Genomic DNA, 23,565 nt, shown 5'->3' with positions numbered 1-23,565 from the left:
TTATACCTCTAACAGTAAATCATTCATAGTAATTGCTATACATAATCATACCTATAACAGTAAATCGTTTACAGTAATCGCTATAGATAATCATACCTATAACAATAAATCTATCACAATAATCGCTATACATAATAATCGTTATTACATTAATAGATATACATAGTAATAACTCTCACAGTAAATCGTAACAGACAAGATCAATTTACGTACCTTGGTCACATTTTTCTCTTCTTCATCCCCTCCCTCCATCTTCTGACTTTCTTCTTCCTTCCTTCACTCCTTTGACTCCCTACTCTGCTTTTTAATTGCATCCTTCCTATCTATTTCATTCTCTTCATCCTCCTGTTTTTTTCTTTCCCTTTCTTTCTCTTCATCCACCTGCTTCCTCCTTTACCTTTCCTTCTCTTCCTCCTGCTTTTTCTTTTTCCTTTCCTTCTCTTCCTCCTCCTGCTTCTTCCTTTCTCTTTTCTTATCTTTTTCGTCCTCCTTTTTCTTCCTTTGCCTTTCCTTCTCTTTCTTCGTCTTCCCTTCTCTTCCTCATCTTGATGCTTCTTCCTTTGCCTTTTCTCTTCCAACTTCATCTTTTGCCTTTCCTTCTCTTCCTCCTCATTCTTCTTCAGTTGTCTTTCCTTCTCTTCCTTCTTATTCTTTCTTTGTCTTTCCCACTCCTCCTCCTCCTTCTTCCTTTGCCTTTCCCTTTCCTCCTCCTCCTCCTCCTTCTTTTTGCCTTTCCTTCTCCCTCTCCTCCTCCTTCTTTATTCACCTTTACTTTTCATTCTCCTCCTCTTTCTTCCTTTACTTTTCCTTCTCTTCATCATCCTTCTTTTTCTTCTTCAGTGATCATTCTTCCTCATGCTTCCTTTGATCTTGAGCCTCAATATCTGATGGATATTGCTCTGCATAATACAATTCTAACGCTTTATCGCTTTCTTTATCATTCTCAATCTTCATTATAGTTTGATACCCTTCATAATACTCATATAGATGGGAATGACGGATCATTTCATTATGTCTCATGAAATCGAATGGTAGGGGATTTCTTGATTGATGATCTTTAGACATTGCTAACCTGCGCAACACATAAATTTAATTGCATCATTATATATTACAACCGCCTCCCCAAGTATATAATATTATAAATTATCTCATTTATTAAACAATCACTAACATTACAAATCATCGCAATATTTGGCTTCATAGTAAACGTTGTTGTAAGATTTAGCAAACTTAAGTACAAATCAAGGTAACTTTATAAATACACATCGCTATTGTTTTAAATGTATAAATCGTTGTAGCAATCACAACCTTCATAAATAAGTACATATCGTTGTAATGTTTGGACTTCATGCGTAAACATTGATGTACAATTTATCAAACTTAAGTACAAATCGTGGTAATTTCATTAAATCGTTACTGCTTCAAACGTATAAATTGTTGTAGAAATTGCAACCTTCATAAGTATATATTGTTGTAATGCGGTAACTGTTTTTCGACGCCCAGAAGGTGGATAGGTACAAATTGATTTGTTTCAGTATGAAAATAGGTGTTATTTAACATAAATAGTAAAACCAATTATAAGATTTAGCATTCAGATTTACAAATCAATTTGTTTGCATAACGAAACCTTACACGAAACTCACCAAAACGATACGAGTTTTGATAATCCGACAATAGAGAAGAAACACCCAGAACCAGAAGGTAGACACAGCTGATGGTGGCAACGATGCTGCCACTGCGTAGACAACGACAAAAGATATTCTGGCGGCAGTCAATGACGGCAAATGATGCTCCGATGACAGCAGACAAAGGCAAAAGTTACTCCGACGGCAGTAAACGACGACAAAGGGTACTCTGGTGGAAGCAGACGATGACAAAGGAGGGTCTGGAGGCAACAAACAATGACAAACGGTGTGTCGTTAAAAGGAGCTCCTGTTACAGCAGATGGTGCAAAAGTTTACTGCTTAGGACAAAAACAAAACATTTGGACTTTGAAGAGTTAACATCATTCTATAACCAACGTTTTTACTTTTCTAAATGGAGGATCTCGAACCATCATTTCACTTTTCTAAATGAAGAATATTTTTGTTCTTTTCTTGAATCATTATTTCTTGACGGGAATGGCGGGATACTTAAGTCTTTGCAACCACGTCAGACTCTTATACTAAGTGATGCTGACACACACAGGGATAGGGGCCCCATGAGCTCATATATGTGACACTCATTCGACCACGAACACACTCTAGCAAACAATGCCGCTTTGGGGGAATATATAACTGCTTCGGTAAAACGCTATCCCTTTTCAAGTTATCCTCCAAAACGTGATAATCCTAGATATTGTTTGGAAAGGATAACACTTTGACGGTCTCCAGTCCTTACACGTCCTGTTAACCAGTATGCTTTTCCTGTCTGAGTGTGCCGCCTGTGGGAAACTGAAACAGGTGAGGTGACCAATCACTAAAACCATCCTCAATTCTCATGCCATTTGCCATCATCATAAGAAAAAGAAAAGGTCCTCTTTTTTTTTTCCTCCTCCACCATGACAGCGCGTGACCCAACCCAATCATCATCATCATCGATGGCAGTCATGCTGCGAAGAGTATGGAGCAGCGTGGTGAGCCGCTCGGGCGCCCACGCATCGATGGAAGCCCAACCCCAAACCACGAGCCCTCTCCACCAGCTGCCCTACGATGTCTTCTTGCTCATCTTCAGGTTCCTTGGGCCCAAGGAAGCCGTTAGAGCAAGCTTGGTGTGCAGGGCCTGGAGGATTATGATCTCCGACAAACAATTGTGGGCCTTCTTCCTTCAGAACGGGCAGCAGGATTCGTGGGAATCGATACTTTTTCAGGAGACCGTCTTGAGATCTGGCTACCCACTTAGGTAATTCCCTCTAAAAATTTGATTTTTTGTTCTCTTTTTTTGTTTGTTGGTTATCAATCATAATTAGTGATATTTTTTCGGTTTGATTTCGAAATTCGAATTAGAATTTCATAGTGAGCATGGCAATGATCACGTGTGAAGTTAATCTAGATTAATGGTCTAATTTAGGAGCATACCCACAAAGAAAAGCGTTCAAGTTGAACGACTCTTTCATGGGCTTCAGCTTTCGATTAGACTATTTTGACTACTTTCTAGTCGTGTCTTTTGATGGTTTTTGTTTCTGCACTCGGTTAATTTTTTTGTTATGGTGAAATGGGTATCACAAAATTTGCAGATCAAGTGCTAGTTTAGCTCATGAGTTACCTCTTATGCAAATATACGGGCAGCGGGCAGAGCCATCTGGAGCTATCATTATCGACTGTAAGGACTGAACCTATTCTCTTCAAGGCTTCCCCTTCGAGCTTTGCGGATATGCATACTGCAGTCGGTTTTTATTCATATTAATTATCTACGCGTTTTTTTTTTTATATTTACACGGAAAAACCGCCCCCAGAAAGAGAGACCTAGCCGGGCTGGAATTGCCTGTCTTAGTACTTATGGTCACTGTCCTGGCAGTGTAAAACTCGGTGGTTGCTCCCACGGAGTTGCAAGGGTGACGCCCATGAGATTTGATCTCGATACGGCTACTTTTTGTTTATTCGGCTTGTTTTATTCATATGCATGTGTTGGTCCTTGTGCTTAAAATAGCAAATAACTGACAGAATAAGAATGTAGATTTAATTGATATTTTTAGTATAAGAAATAAAAGCACGAAGAGTAAGCAAACTCGCACAAGTCTTATGTGGTTCAGTACTACTCGTTCCTAATCCACGGCCTCAACCCTCAATTTTATTTCAATGATTCAACAAGGGCACAAGGCAGATATATATATATATATATATATATATATATATATATATATATATATATATATATATATATATATATATATATATATATATCATTACATCACGTTACGTTAGAGGTAATACACTAGACTCCTTGCTCGCTAAGGCCTCTTTGACTAGGTCTCTTCAAACTTAGGTTCTGACAGTCTTTTTCTTTTCAGCATAGGACTCATCCATAGAAACCAGTGTTGGCTTGCACTTTTGAGTTCAGATGGGACTCTTGAACCAGGTGCCTTGATCGATCATGTGTTCCAACAGCCTCCCTCAAGCTCAAGAGACCCAGAAGGACATTGAGTTTGCCACACAACTCATTATGCCTCTAAACTGCCAACGGTTTAGTGAGAACATCAACAACTTGATCCTTTGAAGAGATGTATTCAATTCTCAACTCCTTTCTAGCTAGTTTTTTTGTGACAAAATAAAGGTAATTTTCAATGTATTTGCTTTGATTAAGGCACATAGGATGAGCTGCCAGATAAGTAGCTCAAACATTATCACACAAGACTGTTGGATCTCTTAAAGAGTTAAACCCAACTCTTGCAACAAATATTTTACCCAAACAATTCCTGCAACAGAATTGGCAATGGCCTTGTATTCTACCTTAGTGCAAGAGCTCTTCTCTTTGGAGGTGAAGTGCTCAAAGCGTTTTGGGCAGATGTAGTTCAGATGAGTATCTATCAAATAAACCGTATGCCCTCAAGTGTGCTTAAATGTATATCTTCATTTTAAAAATTGTATAAAAGAACTCCAAATTATGATATGATGAGAGTATTTGGATGTATATACATTATTCTTTTACCTGATAGATATAGAGACAGATTGTCTCCTAAAATTGTTAAGTGTTGCTTTCTTGATTTAGCCAATGGTCAAAAGGCATACAAATGTTATGATCCTATTGGAAAGAGAGTGTGAGGATATTGTTAAATATATATATATATATATATATATATATATATATATATATATATATATATATAATAGTTTGCCCGATAGGGGCGTTTTTGTTTTTTTACATGTAATAATAGTTGTTTATTAGAAACAACTATTTTTCTCTTTTTAACTTATCATTTTTTCTTGCATTGGAGCCCCACTCCATAGAGTCGTTGGCGCCCAAGTGGTCATAAATATGATTGTTGGGAGCTCCCCAACAACTCTATGAAGGGGAGCTCCCAATGGTCTCCCCCTCTACTTTTTATATATAAATAGGGGAGTGATCTCCATGTATTATTCATTCCTTTTCTAAATCTTTTCAATAATATTTCCTCTTTATTAGCTTTTGGCATTGTCCCTTAGTGGACTTTTTTCTTTGTGCACTTGTGTGCTTATTTATCTTCTTTGTAATTATCCATTCTTGGACTTATGTGCTTTTGCACTTTGTTATTTGTAATTTTGCATACTTCATTACATGGTATCAGAGCTCATTGAGTTTTCTTGATCTTGAAAGTATTTCTTGTGGTGATTGAAGATCGTGACAAAGGTGCTATCACTTTCTTCATCTTTATCTATCCCTTTTCATCATGGAGCATGAATTAAGAGTGGAGCTCTCCTTCAAACTTAATGGATCCAACTACTTGATGTGGGCGTCGTTCATGGAAAATCATCTTAGAGGAAAGAAACTTTGGCGATTTCTGATGGAAACTGTAATGAGATATGCGAAAATATAAAAAGTTCAATAATGAACCGAATAACACAAGCATTTAATGTGCAAATTACACAAACTCACTATGGGGTGATTGTGTAACGCCCCAAAATTTCGACTTGTGATTTCGAAAACCTTATCGAAAAACCTTTCAAAGATTTAAAGTTTTAACTTTTAAAAACGACAGCGGAAGATATTTAGAAAGGAGCACAAGTCAACAATCTTGGGTACGTTAGCTGAAAAACCATCATTCACATGAACAACAACTTAAAGGAATTGAGGAAATAAGGCAATAGATTAAAAATCTGCAGTTTATTACAAAATGAACATTTTGTTCCAAAGTTCAATAATCTAAAGAAAACTAAAAAAGACTCAGAGCCAAGCCGCCAGCAAAAAGGAGATAAATCTTGATCCATATTGCACCACGCCATCGGCCGCCTGTGAAGTCCTACTCCTCACCTGCCCATGAAATGGGTCAGTTTCATAACAAACCAGTAGGTGCACAAACAGATAAGTAGAATGAAAATAAAGCAGGACATTTATAAGATAAGCAGTTATGATATTTAAACAATCAATACAATTGTAATTTATTCTAACAAGTGTAATATGTGCAAAGAGCTGTTAGTTGAAGCATTTCAAGCAGTGTAAGTCTCAATCATCTACAACTATTCAAGAAGATATTCTTTAAGTTCTGATATTAACTGGCCTGTGGGTACTCACAGAGGCGAAACGTAGAAACAACCAAGACCGATCCGGGGGTTTATTATGTCAGGTGTTTTCATTAACCCGAATGGCTGACTGATTCCGCTCCTAAGGGGACGGTCAGTGACCAAGAGAGTAAATCCCCAAAGGCATTCCTGGCCCATGGATGCATCCAACTTCTGCAGAAGTACCTGGGAGTTACCACCTAGGATAATTTATGGTAATCCCAATTCCCCTAACTTCGATGACTGGGGAAACCGAGTCTTTTGCCCATGGGGTGGTTGTTAACAACCTGTCCATCGGAGTTTTTGTACCATCCATCCTCTCCCTTGATGAACCGTGAAGATCGAATGGGTACGACGGGGGTTTCTTAACCGCCGCCCCATCCTACATGCTCTGGTCTATTAGACCCCCTCGAGCATCTTGCCTGTGAAGGCGAGTTGTCACCATTTATGTGATCTCAGCATTTTGCTAATTGCACGCATCGAGGTTGCTACCAAGGTTTTAAAACCCGTGACTCGGAACTCGACTCGTTCTTTATTGACTCGTGACTCGGCGGGTCAACTCGGTGACTCGGACGGGGTTTTGTTAACTTTTGATTTTAAAAGAAAAACAATATATAATTTGTCTAAAACCATGTTTTTGAGTAAACATAGTCTCCAAATGTCTGTAAGAATATAAAAACAACTGCAAAGAGCTATAGAGGTTTGCTTGAATAATTGAATTTGATATCTATACAAGCACTTTGACTAATTCATGACTTGAATTAGAGGATTTGGTCACCTTGAGTTCAGTCTGCTACTACCTAAGGTTCCTAAAATGGCCAATCATATATGCTAGCTTGTTTTAAAAGTTTTAATTCCCTCTCTAACAAATCCATAAATGTAAAACAGGGATATATGTGCATATTGAAAGTTTACAGAATGCCCAATATCAACATAAATAAGCAATTTTCTCATGTATAAAACTATGTAGGAAATATATTAATGGCACAACTATAAAAAGACTACTAATATTTGAATATGTACAATGCTTTTTCACATAACAAATGGATGATGAAACCTAAATGTGACTTCCCATAGGCACAGTTGACCCGCCATATATAGTGAGAATCATTTCTTTAAAATATTTTGCTAGAATAAGTTGATAACACAGGGTGAACAGTAGTTCGAACAACATGGTGATTTTATTCTATGGATTTAAATGTTTTTTTATCTTTAAATGATTTTTATTTTATTTTTATACAAAATCTGGGGGTAACCCTTGTTAAAATATATGTACTTATATATTTCGAAACTGTAATTTGAAACTCAAAAAACAAATTTCAAACATCCCAAAACTCGCCCGAGTCAGGCCGAGTCAAGCCGAGTCAGGCCGAGTCAAGCTCGAGTCAAGCCCGAGTTTTGGCAAACCGAGTTTGCCTTGCTGGGTTGACTCGTTGGAGGGGCGAGCCGAGCCGAGTCAACGAGTTGACTCGGCGAGTTTTAAAACACTGGTTGCTACAACCTCATCCTCCAACCATCGTAACCCACATGGGACGTACTTGTCCAAAAAGTACGGTTGTACCTCCCTAGAGGTACGACTACGATGAGAGGGCAACATACAATGTTTTACGATTCTTTTGGTTCGTACATGACATGTATTGCTCTTTTGAGCAATTGGCCCGTAGAGGCCGATAATATCACATCAAAATCAATAAAGTGTTGATTCCCACTTCAAGATACTCCATGACCTCACATAAAATTCATACCGTACATGCCTTAAGGTTCGATTACAATAGCAATTTCAGTGGTTTTCTCTCCAGAAATGAGTCTATTCACAAAGTCTACCTTAAATATGCAATTCCAAAAGAATAAGCATGTAGAACAGACAATCACGAGTTAAGTAATCCTACAGGTAAACAGGTATGCCAATTAAACTACTTGATTCTTTCTAGAATGAGTCTACCCAAAGAATTTACATTAAGCATGCAATTTCAAAAAAATCAAAAAGAGTAAAACTCTGACCAACCAATACTTCTTCAGATAAGCAGGTATGCAAAATAACTATTCTATCTCAGAAGTCTTATTTTATTTTGTTCATACAAACTCTTCGTGCGACTTTCCCCTACCTCGGGATGTCGTGCAGCTGCGTACGTCTACGCGTGTAGATGATACGAGGCTCAGGCCGCGGAGCCAGAGCGGGGTTCGATACGATGTCTGCAAAAGTATGAGAATTCAACGCTACTCTATTTATCATGCGGAGAAATAGAAAACCGGCCTGTCGATCGGAAAAGAGAGAGGCAGCAGGGGTGTGCCCCTGCTGGCTGAAAACAGACAAGCGACAGGGGACAAGCCCCTGCCTGCCGACAATAGCGGGGCGACAGGGGATGAGCCTCTGTCGAAAATAGCGTGGCGGCAGGGGTCCAGCCCCTGCCGACAACAACAAAGCAGCAAGGGTTGAGCCCCTGCCGACAACCACTAGGTGGCAAGGGATGAGCCCCTGCCGACAGCACCGAAGTGGCAGGGGGCAGCCCCTGCCGAAAGCACAAGACGGCAAGGGGGCCAGCCCCTGCCGAAAGCACAGGACGGCAGGGGGGCCAGCCCCTGCCGAAAGCACAGGACGGCAGGGGGGCCAGCCCCTGCCGAAAGCACAGGACGACAGGGGTCAACCCCTGCCGACGACACAGGACGGCAAGGGGGCCAGCCCCTGCCGACGGCCTCGAAGCGGCAGGGGGGCCAGCCCCTGCCGAAAGCACTAGACGGCAGGGGGGCCAGCCCCTGCCGACGGCCACGAGACCGCAGGGGCGGGGCCCTTGCCGACAGCACGAAGGTGGCAGGGGCCAGCCCCTACCGACAACCGAGAGGCGGCAGGGGGCCAACCCCTGCCGAAAAGGAGAAAGAGATCGGGACGGGAGGTGACAGGGAGGGCAACCGACCTCCCGTCGGTTTCCCTATCACCCACAGGGTGAGGGGGGGGGGGTGTCGCAGGGGCCTCGGTTCCCTGCCGGCACTCCGGCGAATCCCCAGATGAAAAAGGGAACGACAGGGGCCCCATAGGCCACCTGTCGGGCCCCCGATGGGCACAGGGTAGGCCGCGGCAGGGGCTGTGAGCCACCTGTCGGCCTCCCGGCGAGGTGACGGAGAGGGGGGGGGGGGGTGAGGAAGAGAAAAGGGAGGAGGAGGAGGAGTGGCGTACCTGGGAGGCGGTGGCCGGTGTCGGCGTGGGGCGCAGCGACGGCGGCGGTGGCGAGCGCAGAGAAGGAGGAGGGGGTCGCCGCGAGGAGATCGAGGGCGGCGTGCTGGGGGCGAAGGGCTGTGTGCCTTCCCCCGCCCCCCCGCAGTGCTTATAAAAGCCTCAGGGGGGGCGATGAATGGGGAAACCCCGATGGGTTTCCCCTAATCTCCCCGAAATCGTAGGTGGAGGGGGGGGGGTGTTGCGGCGCTCGGGAAGGGGTTTTCTCAAAATCCCCTTCTCGAGTCGGGTTATCTTAAAACCCTATCGATGGCGAGCCCGGGTACGATAAATTTTTTTTGAAACGTGGGTTTTACAGATTGTCAAAAGGCAAAAAAAATATTATTAAGGAGAGAATCTGAGAGAACTCATGCTTACAAGAGAGGGGAAGTCCCCTTTATATACAAAAGGTGAAGACACAAAAAAGGGTGGCCATTGGGGCTCCCCTTAATAGACGTTGGGGACCCCAACACCTATTTAGGTGGGGCCCCCAATGGTCCCAAAAATAAGGCTACTAAAAAATAAAAATAAAAAATACAATAACAAAAAGAAAAACATAAAAAATAAATTACATAGTAAAAAGACCAAAATACCCCTATCGGGTATTTTGGTATATATATATATATATATATATATATATATATATATATATATTAACACCCCTCCTTAAACTTTACGGGGAGAAAACCAAAAGTTTGTTAAGGAGAAACAGGAAGCGAGGAGTTAGAAACACTTTGGTGAAGAAGTCAGCCAACTGATATTCTGATGTGACATAGGGCAATGTAGTCGTTCCTCTCAGTTATTCATCTCGAACATAGTGACAATCCATTTCAATATGCTTGGTGCGCTCATGGAAGGTATGATTGCTTGCAATGTAGATCACACTTTTGTTGTCACAACACATCTTTGAAGTAGTTGAGATGATAACCCCCATATCACAAAGAAAACTTCTAAACCATACAATCTCCGTGGTTGTAGTTGCCATGACACGATATTCAGCTTCTGTTGATGACAAAAATGCTTTTTGTTGCTTCTTGCACCTCCAAGAGATAAGCGAATCCCCTAAGAAAATACAAAAACCAATAGTTGAGATTCAATCATTTGGATTACCTCCCAAATCTGCATCAGTATAAGCAGTTAAATCAAAAGATAAAGAAAATCTCTTTTGAGATAATATTCTTGATATAACGCACAATTCTCATAACAGCTACCATATGAACTATCGTAGGAGCATGCTGAAACTGGCTTACAGAATGAACAACATGAGAGATATCCGGTAGGGTGATGAACAAGTAAGTAAGAGATTCAATTAATTCTCGATCAGTAGGATCATCAAATAAAACTCCATCTTCAAGTCTTAATTTGACATTTATAACTCCGTGTTTTTACTTTCTTATCATTTGAAATCCTCGACTTAGCACAAATGTCCGCAACCAGCTTTATTTGGGATAGAATGTATCATCTCTGTGAATAGGCCACCTCAATACCTAAAAAATAGCTTAGAAAACCCAAATAAGACATATCAAAAGTTTTCTTTAACATAGACTTAATGTCATTTACTCCCTATTTGTCACTTCCTGAGATGATCATATGATCAATATAAAGGAGAAGAATTATAATAGAATCACCTGTTTTCTTAACAAAGAGAGCAATGTCAGTATAGCAAGAGACAAAACCCAAATTAATTAATACATTACTAAATTTATCGTACCAAGCTTTGGGAGCTTGTTTAAGACCGTATAATGCTTTCTTTGGTTTCAAAACTTTTCCATTTAAATTCATGCCAAGAGGAGGATCCATATAAACCTTTTCACTAAGATCTCCATTTAAAAAAACATTTTTAACAACAAGTTGATAAATATGCCAGTTTTTAATATAAGTAATAGCAATAAGGGCTCAGACACTTGTCATTCGAGCTATCAGAGCAAATGTCTCATCATAATCTACCCCATATTTTTTAGCATATCCTTTGGCTACCAATCTAGCCTTATATTTTTCTAAGGAGCCATCACTTTTCGTTTTTATCTTAAAAACCCATCTACATCCTATGGGTTTCTTTCCTTGAGGAAAATTAATAATTTTCCAAGTTTAAGCTTTCTTAAGTGCATTAAGTTCATGTTCCATAGCTTCATTCCAATGTGCATATTGTTTAGCATCATTGTAATGAGATGGTTCATAAAAAGAGTGGATGACTAATAAACAAGCTCTAAAATGTAGTGAAAAAGACTCATAAAACACAAATCTATTTGGTGCTTTAGAGATACGACTTGACCTTCTTTGAGATGATTCTTCTAAAGACATATTTTGAAAAAAATTGTCAAAAGGATATGGATGAGGATTTTCACTTTTTCTAGTATAAACTTGAGTATTATTTGTTGTATGTTCATCTAAACTTTCATGAGAGTCATTTCTTTCATTGTTAAAAGCTTGTTTATTTTGATTTTCAACATCATTGAAAGACTTAAGAGTCTCAATCAGATTTGATTCATCTTTTTGGGGTAGTAAATCAAATAAGAAAGAATAGTCAATGTTTTCTTTTGGTTCATCATTTGCAAAACCGTTTTCTTCTTCAAGAAATGTAGCATCTTTTGAGATATAAAGTTTATTATTTGATAAGTCAAAGCATCAGTATCCTTTTTGTTTTTCACCATATCCTAAGAAAACACGTTCAATAGCCTTTGGAGAAAGCTTATCATTTTTTTGAGTAAGAACATAACATTTACAAAAAAAAAATTCTTAGCCTTTTGAAATCAGGAGACATATTATAAAGTTTTTCAAAAGGATAAACATTTTTTAAAGATGACGAAGGAGTTCTATTGATAAGATATGTTGAAGTTAAAGTGGCTTTGACCCAAAATGACTTTGGAATATTTTTAGAAATTAAAAGAGTTCTAGTTGTTTCTATAATATGCCTATGTTTTCTTTCCGTAAGACCATTTTGTTGTGGTGTGTTATGACAAGATCTTTGATGATAAATTTTATTTTGTCGTAAATAAGTTTGAAATTCATTTGACATATATTCTCCTCCCCAATCCGATCTTAGAATAGATAAATTACTTAGAAATTGATTCTTAACTATTGCATGAAAATCTTTAAAGATAGAAAACACATTGGATTTTTGATTTCTACTGAAATTGTCTACAAAAATTACATAATATGAAAAACCTCTGTTAGAAATGATAGGAGAAGGACCCCAAACATCGGAATGAACCAATTCAAACGACCGTATAAAGACAAAACTTCATTGAGGAAATGGAATGACTTTTAATTTACCAAAGACGCAATCTTTACAAGTCATAACTTTTTCATTAAAAGAATTTCCCAAAAGGAGAAAAGAGACATCTTTGAAAAATTCAGATAACCAAGTCTCTTGTGCCAAACTTCTGTACTTTTGACATTTACAAAATGACTTGGATGGTAGAGTAAAAAAAATCATAAAATATAGATCGCCCCTCCTATGGCCTTGCCCAATTAGCTTCCTTGACTGGAGATCCTGCACAATGTAATTTTTAGGTGAAAAAGATACTTTGCAACCATGATCGGTAATTTGAGAGACCGAAAATAAGTTTAGAGAGACCGGAAATAAGTTTAAATTGATTTTTAGAATCACTCTTATTTTTTGAACAAAAAATTCTTGAGAATGTTTTAAATAAAGTGTTCCAATGTTTTCAATTTTCAAAGAAGTCCCGTCGACCATTAAAACATAAGATGTTATGGGGTTGGAATAGACCTTAGAAAGGATGTTTTTATGTGGTGTCATATGAAAAGAAGCATCAGATTCCAAAATCTACATACCTGGAGGAGATAAGGAGGTTGCAATGGCGGCACCAGAAGTAGCGGAACACTTAAGAAGATGTTGAAGTGCCTCCAAGATTTGATTTAGAGTATCTTTAATGTCTCATCCATTGTTGCTCATTTCTTTTTTATTTTGGACATTTTCACCAACTGCGACCACCTTTCCTTTAATCTTAGGGCAAACCGGTTTGATATGTCCCGGTTCATTACAATAATGGCAAATAACACCCTTTCTAAAGCCATTATTTTTGGCAAAGTGAGGAGGCTATAAGGCTTAACATTAGATCCCGGCCTAGTAACAGCCAAGATCTCATCACTTTTATGAGTCATGCTAAGACGAATTTCCTCTTGGCATACTTCGGCAAGGGCATCTTCAATAGGTAAAGCCTTGCTTCTATGAAGAAGGGATGCCTTTACTTGTTCAAACTCCCGTCTAAGACCGTGAAGAAATTGAAAGAAATGTTCTTTTTCAATTTATTCTCTTCTCAATTTAATCTCTTCTAGAGCTACCCACTTGGGCTCAAGAAGAGCAAGTTCATCCCAAAGGGGAGATAAGGCACTTAAATAATTTTGGACACTCATGTCCCCTTGTTTAGTGGATCTAATCTTTTCTTGACAAAAAAATTGTCTAACTAGATCCTTTTGGGTATACATACCCTTAAGAAAAAACCGAACTTCATTAGCTTTTCTAAACTTAGCAATGTTGGCACAAATCTTTATATCAACATTGTTCATGAACCATGCCAAAATTTTGGCGTGGTTACTTTCCCAATCTTCTTCTACGTTTGTTTGATGCTCATTGATTGCTTTAATGCGAGCCTCACCATCGAGAGCCTTTTCAAAACTACTTTCGATCTTGGTGAGCTTCAATGTTGGTTCAGGAGTGGTCTCTATCACGAAGCCCCATAGTTTCTTTCGACGAAGATGGTTCTCCATAGTCGACGCCCACATCAAATAATTTGAACCATTGAGCTTAAAGAATATCTCTACTCTTGAGTCGTGCTCCATGATGAAGAAGAAATGTAGAGATGAGAAAGAACTTACAAGGATCTTAAAAAGACTTCTAAGAATACAAAGAACCCAATTAGCTTTGATACCATTTAATGAGATATGCGAAAATACAAAAAGTTCAATAATGAACCAAATAACACATGCACTTAATGTGCAAATTACACAAACCCACTATGGGGTGAATGCCAAAAGGCAAAAAGAATATTATTAAGGAGAGAATGTGAGAGAACTCATGCTTACAAGAGAGGGGAAGTCCCCTTTATATACAAAAGGAGAAGATACAAAGAAGGGGGCCATTGAGGCTCCCCCTAATAGACGTTGGAGACTCCAACGCCTATTTTGGTGGGCCCCCAATGGTCCCAAAAAGAAGGCTAATAAAAAAAAAACAATAACAAAAAAAAACATAAAAAATAAATTACACAGTGAAAAGACCAAAATACTCCTATCGAGTATTTTGGTACACACACACACACACACACACACATATATATATATATATATATATATATATATTAACAGAAACTCCTTTTGAACCATCGTTAAAGCTCACCAAGGTTGAAGGAGGTGTTGAGAAAGCTCTAGCTGAAGATAATCATGCTAAAGCAATTAATGAACATCAAATAAAGGTAAAGGATTGAGAAAATAACTTGGCATGGTTTTTGAACAATGTTGACATTAAAATATGTGCCAACATTGCTAAATTTAGAAGCTTAGTTCTTTCTTAAGGGTATGTATACGCAAAAGGATCTTGCTAGGCAATATTTTTGTCAAGACAAAATTAAATCTAGTAAGCAAGGGAACATGTGTGTCTGAGATTATTTTAGCATTTTGTCCCCCCTTTTGTGATGAATTATCACTTCTTGAGCCTAAATGGGTGGCTCCCGAAGATGTTGAGATTAAAAGAGAGCAAATTGAGAAATAACACATTTTTCAATTCCTTCATGGTCTAAGACCGAAATTTGAACAGGTAATGTTTTCTCTTCTTCATAAAGCCAAAGCTATGCCTCTTGAAGATGCTTTTGCCGAGATATGACAAGAAGAAACTCATCTTGGCATGACCAATAAGAATGATAATGTTTTGGCCGTTACTAGGCCGAGTTCTAATATAAAAACCTATAAGCCACCCCACTTTGTAAAACAAAATAACTATATTAATGGGTCCAACTATAATAGTGGATATAGGAAGGGTGTTATTTGCCACCATTGTAATGAACCGGAATACATTAGATCGGTATGTCCAAAGCTTAAAGGTAAAATTGCTTTCATTGGAGAAATCACGCCTAAGAAAGAAGAAGCAAGCAAAAATGGAAGAAATATTAAAGACACTTAACCAAATATGAGAGTCCCTTCAACAACTTCTCAAATCATCCTCTACTTCGGGTGCCACCATTGCATCTTCTTCATCTCCTCAAGGTGTGTGGATTTTTTATTCGAGTGCTTCCTTTCTTATGACACCTCGTAAGAATGTTTTTTCCAAAGTTTGCACTAATCCTACTTTATCTTATGCGATGAAACTTCTTTAAAAATAGAAAGTATTAGAACACTTGAATAAAAAAATTCTCAAAAATTTCTTGTTCCAAAAATAAGGGTGGTTCCAAAATTAAATTTAAATCTTTTTTTCGTCTATCAAATTTTCGATTATGGTTGCAAAATTTCTTTATGAAAGACTTGGGGCGTTTGAAATATTTTCTTGGTGTGTAGATAACATACTCTCGAAGGGGATTATACTTGTTTCAACTTAAATACACAACAAATTTGGTGGTAAAGACAAGGCTGACAAATGATTAAAAAAGAGTCAATTCTCCTATGAAAGCAAATATGAAGATGGGAACCTCATATGGTGTGGAGCTAGAGAATCCTGTAGTATATAGACAACTAGTTAGAAGTCTATTATACCTGAATATATCCAGACCAGATATATATTACCTTTGTAGTTTATGTAGTCAATCAATTTATGAGTGCTTACAGGACAATTCATTTAGTCGCAATACTCAGAATTATCAGATATGTGAGAGACTATGCACTACGATATGTTATTTTTATCATCTGCCACAGTTCTGAAAGCTTTTTGTGATGCTGATTTTGAGTCTCTACTCAGGATCATCTTTCTACTACTGTATTTTGTATTTTTCTTGAAAGCTCCGTTATCACATGAAAAAGCAAGAAACAACAAAGGTTGCTTTATCTACAGTGAAAGCAGAGTATAGAGCTATGGCTCAAGTCACTGCCGATAATATTTGGATACAGTGGTTATTGGGTGAGTTGGGAGTCTCCATTGTTGACAAGACTTCCTTATATTGTGACAATATGAGTGCTATTCATATTGCAAAGAATCCAGAGTTTCATGAGTGAAACAAATACATTTAAATAGATTGCCACTATACAAGGAAGACCTATAAAGATCGAGTCATTGCTCGAGAACATTTGAGCTTAAAGAATCAGATCATAAATGTTTTTACTAAGAGTCTTGCTCCTTTACATTTCAACTCATTCCTTTTCAAACTCGAAATGATTTCGTTGTATCATCCCAAGTTTGAAGGGGTGTTAAGAGTTGTGTAATATAATGTATTGCTATTTGTGTGCTGCCCTTAGTTTAAGCATTTATTTTATTATTATATTTATTACGGGTTATTTTTGACCTTGTAATGTTTTCCCTTCTTTTGTCTTGTAGTGTACATAGAGGAGTCGACCCTTATAAGGGTGTATCCTTCTTCTATTAAGAATTGAATGAAGTTTTCTTAAGAGAGTTTCTTCACACTTTGCTCTCTCATTTTCTTTGTGGTATTGCTTGATATTATCCACCACCCTTTCTTCTTCCACATTGCTTTCTTTCTCATCTTCATAGAGGATAACCATGAGACAATTGCCACCATTCCCATAAAGCTCAATGACACCAATTATGTGTTGTGGGCTTCTATCGTGAAGCACCATATTTAGAACAAAGGATTATGGGGATTGATTGATGTCACTGACAAGGAACCAAAACTTGTCTTCACTCAGAATGACAACGGAAAGGAGGTTGCACTATAAGGGGAAGACATCTTCACTCTTCAGTGTGGCAGTATCCACATGCGTTGATCCTGGTAAGTCTTCTCGGATCCTTGATTCCTGTGTATCATTTCGTATGACTTCTAATCTATGTCACATGGGTGCGGGTGCGGGTGCTTCCATTGGGTGCGGGGGTGCGGCAGGGGCAAAAATGTAAAATCTCTCTCTCTCTCTATATCTATATATATATATATATATATATATATATATATATATATATATATATATATATATATATATATATATATATAAAGGGGGTCGGGGGTTCCCTGACGCGGGTTTTTCTGCTGACAGCTGCTGTCAGCAGAATTTAAAAAAAAAAAATTCGCAGCCCTGACAGACAGCTGCTGTCAGCAAATTTTTTTTTAAAAAAAAATTCGCAGCCCATTTCATAGGGCAAATTTAAAAAAAAAAATTCAAAAAAAAATGGACCTAAATGATCCTGGGTGCGGTCAACGCACCCAGGATTGGGTTGACCGCACTCGGTGCCGCACCCGCACCCGCGTCGAGTCGCGTCGACGCGGGTGCGGCACCCTACTAGCCCAATCCCTGTGACATAGCTTCTAATGAGTTCTCTGAATGTTATGAAAACCCTAATGATTCTTATATATCCATCGTCATTGGAACTTCTTTAAAAATCAAAGATTTTGGCACTTTAAATGATTCTTCTAAAAGTACTCAAAACTTTTATGTTCTAAATATTAGAATAGTATCAAAATTAAATTTGAATCTTTTATCGATTTTTCAAATTACTGACCATGAATGTAGGATCTCATTTTCATCTAGTGGTTGCTTGGTGCAGGAACTATAATCCGGAAGGCCGATTGAGCGAGGCCATAGAAGAGGGGATCTTTACTGCATGGACATTCTATACATACCAAATTAAGATTTTTGTAATTTAAAAAAAAAACATATAAAACTGGCATAGAAGAATAGGACATCCTAGTATGTCTAAATTACATTTGTTGTCGTTTCTTGAAAATTGTAATAAAAATGATTTGGTTTATAAGGATTGTATTCTACAACAACAAACAACAACAACAACAACTACGCCTTCATCCCAAAACAATTGGGGTCGGCGATATAAACCAACAAAGAAAATCATTCCGGGTCTTCCACATGAATCCTTCTCCTCCAATCATTTCTATCCAATGCCATGTCCTCGTTGAGGTTCAAAGCATTCATATCCTTTCCTATCATCTCCATCCAAGTCTTCCTAGGCCTACCCCAACCTCTTTTAACTAATATATTTTCCCATTTCTCCATCCTTCTAACTGGAGCATCATTAGGTCTTCGCCGAATATGTCCAAACCACCGTAAACGATTCTCTCTCATCTTATTTTCAATGGGTGCAACACCTACCTTCTTACGTATCTCCTCGTTCTGAATCTTATCTTTTATTGTATTTCCACACATCCATCTAAGCATACGCATCTCAGCTAGACTCATTTTTTGAATATTATGTCTCTTGGCAGCCCAATATTCCGTACCATATAGTAAAGCGGGCCTAATAGTCGTCCTATAAAACTTTCCCTTCAACCTCAATGGTATTCTATGATCGCACAACACTCCAGTTGCACTTTTCCATTTCATCCACCCAACCTTTATCATATGATTTACATCTCCATCAATTTCTCTATACTTTTGAATGATAGATCCCAAATATTTGAAACAATCATCCACTGGTATTTCTTGCTCACCAAGCTTCACTACACTCCCATTACTACTTAGTTGCTTACTAAACCGACATTCCATATATTCTGTCTTACTCTTACTCAACTTAAAACCTCTTGCTTCCAATGTCTGTCTCCATAATTCTAACTTAGCATTAACCCCAGCTCTAGACTCATCAATCAAAACAATATCATCAGCAAACAACATACACTACTAGGATTGTATTATAGCAAAAATAAAATCTCTACCTTTTGGATCTAACAATTTTGTCTCTAAGGAATCATTTAAGTTAATACATTCGGATATGTGGGGCCTAACACTGATAATGTCTAAAGGAGGAGTATTATATTATGTTACATTTATTGATGACTAAAATTGTTCATTTATGTAACGATCCCAACTCATACTCCCTAAAAAAATGCAGATTGTTTTTTAAAACCATTGCCGAAACATTCCCAGAGACCCGGGGCCTTTACAGTTTCACTCACCATTGGATAACTCAACCAACCACAAGGGATCTTACACTTATCATCCAAACCATAACAAACCAAATTTTATTAAGTAAAAAATAGTAGTTTTGAGACAATTGCATAAAAAAAATCAGAGTGCATGAACATTTAAATGTAAATAAAAAGTAAGGAAAAGCAGAGTTGTGCTGTCCATGTAAAACCAGTAAAAAAAAAAAAAATTAAAGATCGGACCCGGGTCGGGTACAGACCCGACCCGGATCCAACCTGTGCCAGCCCCTCGAAAACCCTTTTCAAGCGGACTGGCAGCCCACGGCAGGGGGCCTCTCCGGCGACACAGGGGGCGAGCCCTGTGTGCACCCCCTCCCTATTTAAAAGACGAGAGGGGAGAGGGGAGGGCCTACGAGCCTCCCCCGACCCCCCCCGACTCTCTCTCTCATCTCTCGTCTCTCTCCCCTCTGCTCTCTCTTCCCCCGACTCCATCTCCCTCTCCCTTTGCCGACGCAGGCCAACCCCCTCCCCTTCACGGCATCCACTCGCCGGCGAGCCCCTCCCCGACAACCTCCTTTCTCCTCGGCAGCCCAGGTAAACACCCCTCCCCCTCTCTTCTTCCGTTGGCTCGCCGGAAGGCCGGCAGGTGGTCGACAGCCCCTGCCGAGCCTTCCTCCTCTTTTTCGACAGGCAAGGGGCTTCGCCCCCTTGCCTTCCTCTATCTCGACAGGCAAGGGGCTCCGCCCCCTTGCCTTCCTCTTTTTTCGACAGGCAAGGGGGCTCCGCCCCCCTTGCCCTTATCTTCTTAGCAGGCAGGGGGCGGAGCCCCCCTGCCCTTTTTAATATTCTGGCAGGGGCCATGGCCCCTGCCCTTCCCTTCGTGTAGGGGCCGATGGCCCCTACCCTTTCCTTAAGAAAGGAAGCAGGGGTCGATGGCCCCTGCCCCTCCCTTGACCGACAGGGGCCTCTGGCCCCTGTCTCTCTTTCCTGTCGAGCAGAGGCTCGACAGGGGCAATTGGCCCCTGCCACCTCTCCTGATTAGCCGCAGGGGGGGGGGCTTTGGCCCCCGCACTCCCCCTCTTTTCCTTGAAACCCAGCAGGGGCCAATGGCCCCTGCCCCTCTCTAGACCGACAGGGGCCTCTGGCCCCTGTCCCATTTTCTTGTCGAGCAAAACTCGACAAAGGCCATTTGACCCCTCCATTGAGTTGCGGAGAAACCGAGCTTTCTCCCTACCTATATTCATTTTATGCATGCTAAACTACGTATTTTTGCAGTTTACGCAACGGAGCCCGTTCGCGCCCCGCGAACTAAACCGACAATCACTTACGTTCGTAGAAGACTCCATCCTCGCAATACCCCAAGGTAGGAGAAGTTGCACAAGGACTTAAATAATTAAATCAAGCTTAAATAATTGATAATCGAAAGGACTTAATGATATATTTATATACTTATATGTATATAAGTACACTTTTAAATCAAGGACGCGGTTTCACGATCCTTGTCCTTTGCTTTCGCATTTCAGTTTGCCGTCGCGCTTTGCGCCCAGGCTTTTACTTTCGTATTTACTGCTTATTGTCTTTTAATTCAAGGACGCGGTTTCGCGGTCCTTGTCCTTTGCTTACGCACTTTCTGTTTCTGTTGTCGTCGCGCTTTGCGCCCAGGCTTTTGCTTTCATAGTTACTACTTACTGTCTTTTAATTCAAGGACGCGGTTTCGCGATCCTTGTCCCTTGCTTTCGCAGTTCCTGTTTGCCGTCGCGCTTCGCGCCCAGGCACTTCCTTTTCGCATTATTATCTTTTGTTTCTTTTCCTTGCCATAGACTCAGTGTATTCGAGAGGTATACCTATTCCTCTTTCCACCCGATATGTTTTGGGAAAACCCTTGATTTGGGGCAAGACCAAGTTGTTGGGTGATAGGTTCCTTTGTGAAACCCATTTACCAAAACCAGTGTCGTGACTTACATAGCACCTAGACACTGCATCATCGGATGTCAGATTCGAGAAAATCACATGCCTTATGTTGGCAAGATTGTGTGTGGTTTCGAAAGATTTGATATGTTAAAATAGTTTTTAAAAAAACATTATATCTTTGCGAAACACACTCCCGAGGCTCCTATTAAGGACCTGTATCACTTTTCTCGTAAGTGTACTTCTTAAACATGCGAGACATGTTAGTACTACGACGATTGGATGAGAGAGTCTTATGACCTCGATTAATGCTTAGTGCAAGTTATTGAAAACACATATAAGAGTGGGATCGCCTTCATAGGCAAGATGCTCGTTTCGGTCTAATGGACCAGAGCATGAAGAATGAGGCAACGGCTAAGAAACCCCGCCGCGCTCAATTCAACCTTGCTTCGTCAAGAGAGAGGACGAAGGGTACCAACTCCGATAGACAGTCCATTTATGGCTTTCAAAAAGGGAAAAAGACCCGTTTTTCCCCAGTCATCGGAGGTTAGGGGGAGGGATAGGGGCTACATAAGTTAGCCTAACACTTCTGCAGAAGTTGGATGCATCCCTATCAGGCCTTGGGGACTTACTCTCTCGACCATCGGTCGTCTCCATAGGAATAGGATTCAGTCAGACAACCGAGGTATATTAAAATACTTAACATAATGAACACTCGGCTTGGACTCGACTGTTTCGACTCACGTGCCATGTATGTACCCGCATGGTCGGTTATCAAGTAATAACTAAATTGAGCATGCACACCCTTTTCAGTTTGTTGTACTTAGCTTATTCCTCCAGTCTATCTACTTAGTTTGCTCGTTACTACCTGCTGCATAAATTATTTATGCCTAATTTAGTTCTTTCTGTGTTTGTACTCTCCTGCTAGTTTTTCGCAAAACTAACCCATTTCATGGGCACAGGTGACGATTAGGTGCATCAGGCGATGGCGCGACTGCGAGATGATTTAAGGATCCACTGTTTCTGCTCGTAGTGCTTCTCCTGGACATTTTTGGTTTTTGATACGGTTTTCCCTTGAGGAAACCCAAATTTTGTACAAACTTGATACTCTCTTCAAATAGAAGGAATGGTTTCCTAAGTATTATTGCAGATCGTCCATGGTAAATCTTTGTTTTCTCGCTAACGTGCCCAAGGTTGTCAAACCCGTCCTTTTTCTTTTAAAAGAAATCGTTTCCGCTGATTTAGAAATAAACTCTGTAAAGAAAAGGTATTTTCCAACTATTTCAAGGAATTTATAAGGTTCGAAATTTTGGGGCGTTACAACTTGGTATCAGAGCAGATCGAAACAGTGATTCTTGGTCATCGAGCATCCGCATCGCGCTGTAAGTAATTTAATTTCTCTTTTTCTATACTATTAGAGTAGAGTATACCTTACATGAGTATTTGGGATCTTTCTTGTCCAAAGAAAATGAACCCTCCGGATGGTGAAAGATTGGGACGCAGAAGAGGCGCGAGAAGGACGCGCTGTCGTTCTGTGAGGGGCAAAAGCTCTGTGGTAGGAAGACTTGAGCGTTCTTCTATCGGTTCAGATCATTGGACCAGCGGGCCGCCCCCTCCCACTTTTGCGGATTCTTGGGGCTTTACGCTTCCGGATGTTAAAATGTAAAATTGTACATATATGTATATATAATAATATTATATTATTATATATATATATAAATACATTTTTCATTTCTTTCATTTCTGTAATTTTTTTCCTTTATTTTTATTTTTTGTCTTTATGTCATCTAGTTCAGTTTGAACTAGAATGACTGTTGCTAGTCAAGTCCTGTCCAGACTTGACTAGCAATAGAGCTGTTGGACTGACACAGTCCAACAACTCTTAATAGAGCTGTTGGACTGACACATTTCAACAGCTCTAAATAGAGCTGCTGGACTGTGCCCAACAGCTCTATTGAGTCCTCTTTCAGCTGTGTATATAAAGGGGTGCAGCCCCTCTTGTATTTTACTCCAATGCTTCTTAAGCAATTGGTTTTTCATATCAATAAAGAATACATTTTTATTTTTATTTTGTTTCCAGTTATACCCTTTTTAAGGGTTATGCTTTAGTGTCATTCTTGACACTTGCTCTTGTTAATCTAAGCTCGTGTTTCGAAGATCCCCATTTCATTTCATGGTATCAGAGCCGCAGAAGTACTAAATCTTGAGGGAAATCTGCCTCGGTTTCCGTGCCCATTTGCAAAAGTGTTCGCCACTTGAAGAGAAGTGTTTTATTACTTCATTGGAGAGG

At 39.6% G+C, this 23,565-nt stretch overlaps 1 protein-coding gene across 1 annotated transcript in view; it reads left to right on the top strand.

Annotated features, from left to right (window-relative positions):
- Window positions 1-2,414: 2,414 nt before the first annotated feature.
- The window catches only part of ARP8 (actin-related protein 8), a 133,843-nt gene continuing 112,692 nt past the window's right edge, over window positions 2,415-23,565 (top strand). Inside the window, exons 1-2 of the mRNA XM_089985238.1 lie at window positions 2,415-2,880; window positions 3,215-3,300. Coding sequence (XP_089841364.1) covers window positions 2,540-2,880; window positions 3,215-3,300 — 427 coding nt within the window. The 5' untranslated portion in view covers window positions 2,415-2,539. The remainder of the gene's footprint in view (window positions 2,881-3,214; window positions 3,301-23,565) is intronic.

This window comes from Nuphar pumila, chromosome 13, assembly GCF_984573655.1.
Source record: "Nuphar pumila chromosome 13, dmNupPumi1.hap1.1, whole genome shotgun sequence".
NCBI classification, from domain to species: Eukaryota; Viridiplantae; Streptophyta; class Magnoliopsida; order Nymphaeales; family Nymphaeaceae; genus Nuphar; species Nuphar pumila.
This window is presented reverse-complemented; position numbering and strand designations above follow the sequence as displayed.